Genomic DNA, 12,817 nt, shown 5'->3' with positions numbered 1-12,817 from the left:
TTTTAGGTTTTAGGTTTACAGAAAACTGAGCAGATCATGCAAAGAGTTCCTAATACCCGGGTTGCCCACCCAGTTCCACCTGTTATTAACATCTTGCATTAGTGTGATACATTTGTTATAGCTGATGAACCAACACTGATACAGTATCGTCAACTCAAGTCCACAGTTGACATTAGGGCTCTATCTTGCTGCTGTGTGCTTCTGTGGGTTTTGACAAATGTGTAATGTCGTGTGGCCACCATGACAGTGTCATACAGAATCACTTTACTGCCCTAAAAATCCCCTGGGCTCCGCCTACTCATTCTCCCTATCCCTCCCCCAATCACTGATCTTTTCATTGTCTCCCCGCTGGACCCTATCCTCCATCAGAGTAGGGACCCCATCTGCTTTGTCGACCATTTTACTCACCGCTCCCAGCTCAGAGCCTGGCACATAACAGGTGCCCTATAAATATTTTTCTTTGTGTATTTTAATAAAAAGAAAACCCTACCAAACACATTATTCTGCAATTTGCTTTTTACAAATATTGACAATATACCTTGGAAATCTTCCCGTATGAGAATATAGAGCACTCTCTCTCTCTAACTTTTTATTATGGAGGATTTCCAACATGCATACAAAACTAGAATCTACTGTAATGAACTGCCATATACCTGTCACCCAACTTCAGCAATCCACTCATAGCCTTTCTGGTTTCGTCTGTATCTCTGCCCATGTTTTCCCTTTCTGTGTTATTCTGAAGCAGATCCCAGACATCAGATACTTTCATCTGTAAATACTTGTCTGTGTCCCTAAAGCCAAGGACTTTTAAAGATGTAACCACAATACCATCACTGCATTTAATAAACATTAATTTAATATCACCAAGTGTAGTCAGCGTTCAAATTTCCAGTTGACTCACGAATATACATTGTCTATCCGAGTCTAGAGGTTGTGTGACCAAGATCCAGATGAGGTCCACGATCTGCACTTGATTGCTTTGCCTTTGCGGTTTCTCTTGATCTGGGTCCCTCCTCCTTCCATTTCAAGGTTTGCCCCTTGCAAGTCATCTGTCCTATAAACTACATCATCACTTCTGGATTTTGCTGATTGTGTCCCCCTGGTGTTGTTTAGTATGTTTCTCTGTCCTCGGTATTTCCTATAAACTTGTAGCTGGATCCAGAGTGTTGATCAGATTCAAGTTCAATTTGTCTTGACGAGAATGTTTCTTTGGTTGTCTCTCTCTACTGATGCTCTGTGCCTGTAGCTATGTATTTGGTAGTGGATGCTACACGGTGACCTTCAGGTTCTGTCCTTCCTTCTTCAAGCATCAGCTGGAATGCTTCCATAAAAAGAGACAGCCCCTCGTCCGCTATTGGTTACCGGGCGGTACCCTTTTTATAGGACAGGCGGGACAAATGCTTGGTTCTTTCCCGTTATTTACAGGTTTCAGAATGATGAGTTGCCTATAAATATTTGAATGAATGAATGCATAATACATGTGTGGATGAATTGACGGGGTTTGGGGAGTTGGGGCTTCTTCCTGCCCTCAAGGGCATGGGTGGGGGCCGCGGCCGAGAGCAGAGGTGCAGCCTGGGGCCAGGTCCACGTCTCCACAGCCAGGGACGGGTAACTCTTGCTACCTGTCAGCCCTCCATGGTTGAGAGCAAAGGTGATCAGAAGCTGCGTTACTAAAAAGTCAGCACGTGGCACAAGGGCGTCTCATCACCCCACCCTCACCGAGAGGCAGGAGCCGGGGGCACCTCTCGCTGGGAAAGGACTCAAAATGGTGAATCCGGGAGTGTTTGTCCCGAAGGAGACTCGTGGCAGGTTGGACAGATGGCCTCAAGAGTCCCTTCCAGGCCACCCTCCGAGCGCCTCCAGAGAGCCGGAACAGCCCGCCCACACGCTCGCTGACGCCTTGCCCCCTCCGTGTCCCCCCAGGTGCAAGTGCAACCTGCATGCCAACCTGTGCTCCGTGCGCGAGGGCAGCCTGCAGTGCGAGTGTGAACACAACACCACGGGCCCTGACTGCGGCAAGTGCAAGAGGAGCTTCCGCACACGGTCCTGGCGGGCTGGCTCCTACCTGCCGCTGCCCCACGGCTCTCCCAATGCGTGTGCGTACGCAGGGCGGCCGCTGCACCCGGGCCCCCCCCCCCCCCGAGCCCGCTGCCCCCTCGGACCAGTGAGGCCAATGCGTGTGCGTACGCAGGGCGGCCGCTGCACCCGGGCCCCCCCCCCCCCGAGCCCGCTGCCCCCTCGGACCAGTGAGGCCATGCTCTCCTCCCAGCCTTCAGCCTCAGGAGCTGTGGATCTCATCGCACACACACATGCACACACACGTGCTCCCTACAGAGGTGTGCACACAGAAACATGCACGCACGCACACGTGTACACACGTGCGCGCGCACGCATATGCACACACGGGCACACCCCTTGTTACCAAGCTGCTAAGCGCCCGGCCCTGTCGTCAAGAACCTGTGGCGCGCCTGCACCCTGCTGGAAACCTGAGATGCGCTTCCTCAGCGTCCTTCCCCCACCTTCCCCTTCCTGCCCCCAGGGCAGGAGGGAAGGCCAGAGGGTGTCGGGGAGGAGGGGGTGGGGACCCCTCACCCCGGGTTAACCGTGAGAAGCAGCGCCATCCCTCACAGCCAGTGTTTACGGGGCATTTACGTAGCCAAGTGCTGTGGGGTCCCCACTCCCTCAACCCTGAGGGTGGCCCCAGGAAGCGGGTCTCCTATTATCCCATTTTACAGAGGGGTCCTCCGAGGCCCTGGCCCGTGCCCTCTGCACGGTCCTCTCCTCTCCCGGCTCAGCCTTCCTGTGCCAGAGGGCATCCTCGGGGTGCGCCCACACACGCCTGCGCTATGAACACCCTTTGGGGGCCCCCATCGTTGGCCCCCAACATAGTCCCTGGGTAGCTCCATGAAATCAAGAGTCCCAGGGAGCCCCCAGCTGCCATGGACAAGGGGGCCTGGGCTGGCCCCGGAGTGGGACTCCCCAGCTGCCCCCGCCCCGGTGATTTGCTGACGCTGGTCAAGGGCTTTGACAAGGAGGCGGCGCCGGGCACATTCTAGACACAGCTTCTCAACGCTCACGGTAACCCCTCGGGTGCTATTTTCATTATTATCCCACTCTCCGGACGAACAAACGGAGCCCCAGTGACCCTCAGTGCCCTCCTAGTTTAGCAGCAAGTTAGATGCCACCACCGGACCCAGCTCCAAAGCCAGGCTGGGCTGCCGGCACCGCTCAGCTCGCCCCTCCTGGGCGCACGCTCCCAGGAGCCCCTCCATCGGCACCCCCGCGACCAACCGGTGAAAAGATTCATGCAACTCCAGGCTGACAAAGCCGGAAGCCTCGCAACGAGGCTGTGACAGGCGTGTTGTGCGTGTGCGGGCACCGCTCAAGAAGCCCTTGAAGGGTGACCTCCCAGAGTCTCGGCACCTGCTGGCCTGCAAAGGCACGGAGAGCGCTCCGGGCCGCAGCCCAGCCCCGCCCCGCCCGCCCGGCTCCGCCCACCTCTTTGTTGCCGGAGCCCTTGAACACTTTCCTTAATCGCTGTCACCTGCCTCTGGCTCGAAGGCTCATCCCTTCATCTGTCCTGCTGGCCTCCCCCCCTCCCCGCTTCCTCTCTGGACCCTGTTCTCCTCCTGGAAGGATCCCCCAAGGTCCCTCGGCCCCCACAGACTAAGACCCTTACCTGCAGGTCATGCCCCGTGGGCCCCCAGGTGCACCTCCCCGGCCTCCCTCACCGTCCCGCCGCCAGGGTCACCAGGGGAGGTCCTCGCGTCACACGTGCCCCTGCCCACACCTCGGCGTCCCCCCCCGGGGTTCCCGGGGCACCGAGGGGTGTCCTCACGCTCCGTCCTTTGTCAGGACCGCCTGGAGGGGAAGCTGTGGCCCTGGCTCCTTCCTCCCGAGACTGACCATTCCCGCCCTGGTACCCAAAGTCCCAGGTCACACTGTGGCCTTGGGCCCCTCTCGTCCCCAGGGCACAGGCAGAAAGGCCCGGGTCGGAGCCAGGCCTCTGTCACTCACAGCTGTGTGGCCCTGGACAAGCCTTTTCTCCGCCTGAGCCCTGTTTTCTCACCTGTAGAATCAGGACCCTAATAAAACCCCCTGTGGGGCTGTTGTGAGGACCGAATGGCCCAGGTGGGGACAGCGCTCAGCCCGTGCCCACGTGCAGAAAGCTCCCAACACGTGGCAGGCGCTGCGATCACCTTCCAATCAGTCGTTCAGCCGTCCCTGCGTTTCCTCAGGTGGGAGCATGCGCCATGGTTTCCCTCTGGTGGTAACTTCCATCAGAGCTTCCAGTAAACCAGTCTGTCCCCATGGCTGGGGACCCTCACGTTCTCTGAAATCCCACCACTCCCGAGGGAACGGCCACCCGCCTCCTTGTCCTGCACTGGAGGACCCGAGAGTCTAAAATCAAATGAGAAGGGTGCCTGTGAAGCCCCCAGCGGAGGCTTATCAGCAGGTCCCCTGATAGGGTAAGTCACAGCTCTGAGACTCAGTTTCTCCATCTGCAAAATGGGCTAATAGGGGCCCCTCCCTCTCAGGGCGCCAGTGAGGATGGAATGGATGATCTGACCCAATCCCTGCACGGTGAGGTGCCCAGGCCCCCTGATTTCCTTTCCCCAGCCCCGCCACCCCCTCCTCTGCAGGGAGGAGGTGGCCGGGCCCCTTACTCTGCTGTGACCCTTCTCTTTCCGCAGGTGCCGCCGCGGGCTCCGCCGTTGGCAGTAAGTACACACGTGGGTCACCACCACCCTGGGAAGCCGACTGGGGCCCTCGGTGCATGAGCCTCTTTGCATGTCCTGGGAAGAGCAGGAGAGGAAAGACAGGGCTTTCCTGTCCCCCTGGATCCATAGGCCTCACCACCCGCTCCTCTAATCCATTCGCTTCTTCCCCCTCCTCACCCCCTCCTTCGTATCTCAGTTCCTCCCCTCCAGCGTCTCAGCTGGTGCTGCTTTGGAAAGGTCCCCTTTCCCCCCCGGGGGAACTCTCTGCTCCTCCGTCTCCTGCCAGGCAAGAGTGGGGGTCACCTTCCCCAGCCAGTGGCAGAACCGCCCCCCCCCCCCAGTCTGACCACGGGGTTTGGCCTCCCGCCGGGGCAGCCCGCAGCTGTATCATCACCTCTGCAGCCGCTCGCCCACGGGGAGGCCGAGGGAAGTGAGCCCGGACCCCGACACGTCCAGGTCAGCTCAGGCCCCAGAGCAGCCAGACCGTCTGAAGGAGCGTCAGGGGAGTCCCGAGAACTCGACAGGGAAGGTGAGGGAGGGCGGTGGGGGCGACCAGCTCTCACGAAGTCACCACCAAGCAGGGCACAGTGCGGGCATCGGCTAAGCAGGGTACTCGTGCTGTCTCCTTTCATCCTTGAAGCCACCGCCCCCTAGGCGGGTCTTGCCATCTGCCCTCAGGTTCAGCAGGAGAGGACTTGTCAAACAGCCAGCCAGTGCAGACCCCAAGTCTCAGAAAGGCTTCCAGGGGCGCCGCCTCCCTCCGCCAGGGCTGCTTGGGGCCACACTCAGCCCCGGGGCTGCTCCCTGTGGGACACCAGCGGGCGGAGAGGGGGCCAGAGGAAGCTGGACCTGGAGGGGACGCTGGTCCACTCGGCGGGGTCTTAAGTTGCTCCTCTGCGTTGCTCCACACCCAGCAACTCCCCCACCTTTCTTGCTTTTCTCATCTCTTGCCAGGCACCAGCAGGTCCCGGAAAGGCCCCGCCCCCAAAGGCCCTGTGGCCGCTGTGGCCGCGGGGGGGCCCCCCACTCCTGCCCCTTCCACATCCACTGCTTGGGCCCCCGTGGCCCCCAGCACCCCACAGCCCACAGGTGGGTGCCCAGCTACAGCCCCAGCTGCCCTGCCCTTTCCCACTTCTGGCCCGAGTCCCTGCCTCTCTCTGTGACGTGCGATGATGTGGCAGCATCAGCCCCGGGGAGGGCAGGGGCTTGGCTTGTAGAGTAGAGAATGCCAGATCCCAGAGCCGCAAGAGCATGGCGCCAAGAGCCCTCCGGGCTGTCTGGACCCACCTGTCGCTGGGCCCAGCCAGGGCATCCAGGGCTCACGCGAAAGTCCTGCATCCTCTTCCTCCCTGCCCACCCCCACCAGGGCGCTGCTCAGCCTGGCCAGAAGGCGGGGTGACCTAGCGGGGGGGCGCCCAGCCCAGGCCCCACCCCCCGCCAGCCATCCTAGCCCCAGCTCTGCTCCCTGCCCATCAGCAGCTGACCCCCAGGAACGGACAGTGCAGGGTTAGCCAAGAAGGTAGACTCCTCAGATCAGCAAGGCGGAAGGGAGCCCCTGAGCTGGCGTTTTCAGACTCTGGACTGCTGGGCCTTTCGGGGCAGGGCCAGGGCAGGGGCGTGTTCAAGGCTTGGGGTGCTGGGGTGGCCCCCTTGTCTCACCCAGCCTCACTTGGGGCATCCCACCGGCTCCTGCCTACTGCGAGTGCCAGGAGTCTGAAAGGACTCACCCTTCCCAGAGGATGCCGGGAAGATGCGGCCAAGGTCCCTGGACCCCAGCGGTGCGCCCCGCCTCTGCCCCACGCCCTCTGCAGGGAGGAGGCGGCGGGGTAGGGCCCTCCTCCCTCCCTGGGCAGTGCCGTGCCCCTTCCTCTCTCTGACGCTCACGGACCCCTGGAAGGGTGGCATTACCAACGGGCAGAGGCCCCTCCGTCACCTGGGGAGGGTCCCCGGCACTCCGGCTTCGGCCTGTTGGGGGGTAGGCGCTCAGCACGCTCCCAGCCAGCGAATGTCGTGGAAAACGCCCAGCTCCTCCACCGGACCACAGGGTGACACATCACGCTTCTTTTCTTTCTACCTCCTTTCCTTCTCGACGGGAGACATTTGCAGGGGGCAGGGGGCTGGCCGGGAGATTCGAGGATTTCAGGATGGCCTCTTGGCCCAGGAATCCTCTCTGGGGTGGAGGACATGCGTCACTCTGGAAATCCGGGCTCCGGACACAAGGTGGTCCAGCCGCCTGAGACTTGCGCTTTTTTTTGCTGAGCTTGTGACGGGCAGGCGGCACCAAAAATAGTCGTGGTAGGTCCCGTGTCTGCCCGCGAACGGTGATCTGTCTGGGTGGGAGGCCAGACGCTCACACACACGCATTGAGGAACCCGGACCCCGTCTTTGGAGCTGCTTCTGACGTGGTACGAGGGGTGCAAACTGCAAAGCTAGGAATTAAGGAAAGCATCAGAGTCGGGACGGTGAGCCTGGACGAGAGAAGGTTCGGATCGCGAGGGTCCCCAGGACTCAGGTGGCGAGAAGGACGTACCCCTCCCTCCAGGCAGGACTGTCATTCAGCGGGGTCATGGTCCACTTTGCATCCTGAGTCCAGTGCCGGGCTGCAGGCGTTAAGAGAAAAAGGCAGCCGCGGTGTGACGGCCGGTGACCTGAGTGTCGCAAGTCTTAGGGGCCGTCCGTCCTCTTTAGCAACTGAAGCCTATGCCTGGGCCCCCACGATGCCCTTTCCCCCCACCCCCCGAATCATGACTCTCACTGCAGCTAGGGGAGCTCGGACGTCTCCTGGGCCAGGAGCTTGTACTCTATTCCTTGCTCACAGCCCCATGAGATGGGGCTCACCCGTAGGTGAGGATACGAAGGCTTAGGAAGAAGCAGCTGGATTTTTATGGCATGTAAATTATACTTAATAAAGCTGTTTAAAAAAAAAGAAAAAAGAAGCAGTTGCTCAAGGTAACAGGCAGGACCTGAACTCGGGGCTCACTGACCCCTGATGCCTCCTGCCCACTCAGCCACCCAGTGCCACGGCCCCGAGGCCTCGGGGGTCTGGGAGGTGGTGCCGCCTTTAAGACCTGGCTTGCACAGCTCCCCAGTTCCGAAGGAACAGACGGGGCCTCCATCTGGCCTTGGCAAGTGACACGGATCATTGCGAGAAGGCTCCTCCTGCATACCTGAGCGTGTCCCTGGAGGGCCCAGTCTTTTCCACCCCCAGGCCCCCATGAAGGTCCTGATTCTCTCCAGGTACCTCCCAAGAAGTGCTTCAGGCTCTCTGGCCCAAGTCCACCTGGGCCCTTGAACCCCTGGCCCAGATGTTTCTCCCTTCTGCCAGTGTCAAGCTGTCCAGAGGGCAGGGGCTGCCGGCAGAAAGGCCGCTCAAGACCACTGACCCTCTCCCCAGCTTGGCCGCCGAGGGTGGTGGGGGAGAGGCTGCAAAAGCACAATGCCTTCGGGGCGGGTTTATCGCGGCCCTAATTAAGCCCTTGCCAATTTGGACACCGGCAGCCTCTTCTCATTGAACATCCCATAAATGTCAATTTCATGTCCAGAGGCTCTTGGCTCCCAGCTGGAACGTCTCCCACACTTCTTAGCTGGTAGATTTTCTTTTTCTTTCCCCACCAGCCGGCATTGTGCGTAATCCCTTTAAGAAGTGGAAAAAATCCGATTTCTCCCTTGTCCCTCTGGGTTTGTCCTTTGAAATTCGGCACAGAACGATACCTTGCCTTGCCAGCCCTACCTGCGTCCCCTGCTGTGTGTCCAGTTAGTCTTGGAGATGTGGGCACGGTGGCATTTGGGGGCTGACTCACTTTGGGGGGTCTCTGGTGAAAACGGGCCCAATCTAGGGGTCAGGGAGGATGCTCCAGTCCCTAGATTGGCGTTGGACAGGAAGAGGACCCTCTGGACACGTTTGATGTCTTGGCCAGAGCACATGCCCCCTTTACAGCCATTAGCCAGAGACTTTAGCGCAGAGAGGTCTGGGCGCGGATACGTGGGACTTGATCTAACTCTAGCCTTCGGTGGGAACGGGGGCCACACAGGGAGGGAGATTCAAGAATCAGGTGTCCCGCTGAAGAGAGGACTGCCCAAAGCACGCAGATCCTCGGGCATGGGGCCCCCTTCCATCCGGTGTCCGTGTGCCCTCCATAGGCTGCCGTAGTGTAGACCGCTGCCTCTCCTGTAGATTTGAACCCAGTTCTATTTGGCCAGCGTAGGCAGAGCCGCTGCCTATATAGTACTGCTTCTTGTAAGGGGCCCGTATGCGGTGATGCCTCAGTAGGTCCCCAGGATACGGCCAGCCCCAGCCCCTTGCACAACTTGGTTTCTCCTCTTCTTTCCCCGAAGAGTGGATCAGGCCATCTACCGCTGCCCCGCTCTGGGCGGGCGCCCCCTGGCCCCAGGTGTCCTCCAGTGCAGAAGGTATGGGAGCGGGGAGCTCCTTCTGAGACGCTGTAGTGGAGGGAGCAGGGCACGGGGTGGGGACGCAGGGTGGCAAGGGGCCCAAGGGCGCCGAGGGGAGGGGCCTTGGAGCTCTGCCTGCCCCTACCCCCAACTCTCGAGAACCTACTTAGCCCGACCCCTTTCAGTGGTGATATCACCACGCCCGACCCCTTTCAGTCCTACACTCTAACCCTAACCCTAAGCCCCAAGGGCTTCCGAGGCAAGTGGAGACCCTGTCGTGATCACAGTAACCCTCTCTCTCTCCCACCGCCGTGCTCACAGGACACCCTGGGCCGAGGTGGAGCTCAGAGTCAGACAGGGCTTCCTGCAGGGGGTTGGCTGTGAGTAGATGAAGGGGGAAGGTAGCCTTCCAGGCGGCAGGACCAGCTGGGGCAAAGGCTCGGCGGTGGGATGGCGGGGAGCAGCGGCCTGACCAAGCGAGATGCGGGGAGGGGTCGTGGAAGGCACCGAGACCCAGCCCAGAGCCTCATTCTCCCGCCGCAGTGGGAAGAAACACGTGGGGGCCCACGGGCTCATTTGTAGCCATCGTGGACACACCCAGGAGGCACACAGGGCCTGCCCGAGTCTCCAAGGTGGGACGCTGTCCCCGGTCCCGGCTCACGGTTCCCTGGACGTCAAGGCCTAATGCCTGGCTTAGGCAGCAACCCAGCCACACCTCCAGTTCCCGGCCCGCGCCTGCGGTGAGCGGTGAGCAGGGCTTCGAGCGCCCCCTGCCGGCAAGCGGTTCCGGAGCCGGACCCGCAACGGTGAGGGTCTGCAGTTGCCGCAACCTGGCCGGCCTCTGAGTCAGGGCGTCCTCCCCGGTGATGGAGAGCAGGCTGGAGCAACCACTTCCCGGCCCCGGACCCACTGGGGCACGACAGCCTCCCCGGCGGAAGCCGAGGAGACCGTGGCATGCTCCCCCGCAAATACGGGGCTGGGATTCTGGGGGCAGTGGAAGGCAGGGCAGTCTGTGCTCCCGGCTGGACGGCACCTGCCGGAGGGGAGTCCATGGACGGTAAAGGACTCACTCTCGCTGGAGCGGGGAGCTTGCTTCAGAAAGGAAGGGAGATGGCCAAAACTTGAATACCAGCTACAGACGCTGGAGTTGATGCTCACGGGAGTTTGGAGAGGAGAGGGGAGAGCAAGAGTACAGGGTGTGCAAAGCAATGTTTTCAACCAGTCAAAAAATCGTCCAGCTTCAGCAAAGTATTTAGCGCAATATGAGGGACGTTGGAGCTAGAGAACACTTTGGAAGGATTAATCCAGCTGGATGTGTAGATGGTGCCCGAGGAGGGACCAAAGGCAGGCCTGGGTCTGCGTGTTCCTGGTTGTGCTGTGTCGTCTCTGAGCAGGTGACAAAGCTGCTCAGAGCTTGCCCAGGGCACCTTGGGAGCCTGTGCTGAGCTTTACCTCGACCAGGACAGCCCACCCTGGGCAGCTGGACCACAGCTGATGAAAGAGCTTCTTTCTCATCTCTCCAAGCTGCGGGCACCTCCGCTGCTGCCCCCGCCCCTGCCAAGGCCTCCAGACTTTTCCAGCTCAGGCCCAAATCTCCTCAAGTGATGCCTATTGAAGAATTCGAAGGTAAGAGGAAGGCCCCGGGGCTGATCAGCCCCTCCTCCTCCGGCCCCTCTCCCCACCACCTCCACCGGAAAAAACAAAACAAAACAAGGCAGTGCGTGGACCGATGCCCCCTCCCCGAGTAGCTGGGTCAAGGTGAAACGGAGCCTCTCTCGCCTCCAGTCCTCCCTCCCCAAGGGAGCTGGGAGCAGGTATGAGTCAGAAGTACAGTGGGCAAAAGCACGGGGCAGGCAGAGGAGCTACCAGGAATAGCCTGTCCTGGCTGCCCTGGGAGGTGTGGCCCAGGGGCTCGTCTTGGCTGAAGCAAGATCTGGGACACAGGGGTCACTGACAGTACTCCTTGGGACACCTGGAGGATGCCTCACCTTCTCACTGTCCCTGGAGGGACAAGGTGAAGGGGACGGGTCCAGGAGGCCATGGTGTGGGAATGCTCACCATCTCCTCCTGGGCACATCTCAGAGGCTCATTTCTCCAAGGTCTCCCATGCCCTTGACCCTGACACCTGGTCAGTCCCTCCTTCTCACATCACAAAATGGTGGTTGGGTCTTCTAGAGATACACAGATGGTGTCTCACAGAGGGGAGCTGGCATCCTTTCTTGTTCAAGGGGGTGTTGAGCCTCTTAGGAGGGACACCAAGGGATGCCCCCCTCTGTGGCAGGGAAGGTGACCCTCCTCACCAAACCCCGCCCCTTGATGATGTCATGGGAGCCACCTCCAAACCCCGGGGCCTTGCCCCAGGTGGTCACAGGTGCCTCCAGTGAGAGTCAGAAGCTGGGCCAGGGCTAGGAGGAGTCAAGGTGAGCTGCTCGGGGCACAAACCTTAAGGCAGCACTCACTCTCAGGGTCGTGCCAAAGCAGGCCCTCCGATGCCAATGAGATTTGCAGAACAGCTCAGGCTAATAAGAAAGGGTCCTGCAGGTGGGTGTTTTCCTTCCAACCATCTTCCAAAGCAGCATGGGGAAGAAGCTCCTGGCCCTTTCCATCCTCTCCAGCGTTCATGCATGCGTCCACCCTTCATTGAATCACTGGGGTACCGTGGTGAACGCCGTGAAACCAGGCACCGCCCTCCCTGAGCTCATGGTCTGACGGCATGCCCCATCTTCCCTGCATGAATCATGTCTAACCACCCCCAGCATCACGAGGGCCTCCCTCCAGAAAGCACTTCGCCCTGGTACCCGGCCAGGTTTTTAGCGGATGCTGCCCACTGGCCCTCCCTGGTGCCCTGCCCATGGGGCCAGGTGGCAATCTGTGAGCTGGGCCTACACTGGTCGGGCTCGAAGCTAGCAGGCCCATGTCTCCCCACATGGTACAGAGGTGTCGGAGACCCGGGGCACCTTCCTGTGCCAGGTCCTACCCCTGGCCTCAGTTCTCCGGAATGCACCAGGGAGGGGGCAGCCAGGAGGCACACTCTCCATTTGTTCTCTGACCCTCGGTGTTTCTCACGTTTGGCCGGCCCAGACTGCGAGTGCTATGGCCACTCCAATCGCTGCAGCTACATCGACTTCCTGAACGTGGTGACCTGCGTCAGCTGCAAGCACAACACACGAGGCCAGCACTGCCAGCACTGCCGTCTGGGCTACTACCGCAACGGCTCCGCGGAGCTGGACGACGAGAACGTGTGCATTGGTGAGCCCTCGGCTGGGAGGCGGGGCCCCGCACGCGAGCGTGTGGGCCAGGGTGCAAGGCGGAAGAGCAGCGTTAGACGGGGTCTGGACACCCCTGCATTGGAATCCCCGGGGGAGGCTGGGGAAATGCCAATTCCAGGGCCCACTCTAAAGACAGAAGCCTCCAGAATCCGCTCTATTACTAACCTCCCCATGTGGTTCTCCCTGCAGGCACTGGCATTTCAGAACCCCTAGTTCCAGTCAAAGACGGGTTCTAGGGCTTGCCTGGCTGTGTGCCTTTGGGCGATTCTCTTCCCCTCTCTGGGGCTCTTTCCCTGTTTGTAAAATAGGGAGGTGGATCAGATCAAGGGTTTTCAACCGTTTTGGGGGGACTGAAGCTTTTCTTCAAATGAATTTTTTTTCTCACGCTTTATATGCCCTCCACCCCCAGTGGGCAGACGGTTGGCTTTCTTTAAA

At 60.1% G+C, this 12,817-nt stretch overlaps 1 protein-coding gene across 1 annotated transcript; it reads left to right on the top strand.

Moving 5' to 3' along the window:
* Nucleotides 1-1,765: 1,765 nt before the first annotated feature.
* Nucleotides 1,766-12,362, top strand: LOC102995383 (netrin-G2; the record flags this gene model as incomplete). Its single annotated transcript, XM_028487121.1, has 7 exons — nt 1,766-1,809; nt 1,924-2,096; nt 4,695-4,721; nt 5,676-5,810; nt 9,057-9,131; nt 10,638-10,739; nt 12,195-12,362. Coding segments are annotated over exons 1-7 (724 nt in total), but the record flags the coding sequence as incomplete, so codon positions are not given.
* Between the last annotated feature and the right edge of the window lie 455 nt (nt 12,363-12,817).

The sequence above is a fragment of the Physeter macrocephalus genome, unplaced genomic scaffold (assembly GCF_002837175.3).
Source record: "Physeter macrocephalus isolate SW-GA unplaced genomic scaffold, ASM283717v5 random_1771, whole genome shotgun sequence".
Taxonomy (NCBI): domain Eukaryota; kingdom Metazoa; phylum Chordata; class Mammalia; order Artiodactyla; family Physeteridae; genus Physeter; species Physeter macrocephalus.
The sequence above is the reverse complement of the archived record's forward strand: the minus strand, read 5'-3'. Positions and strand labels throughout refer to the sequence as shown.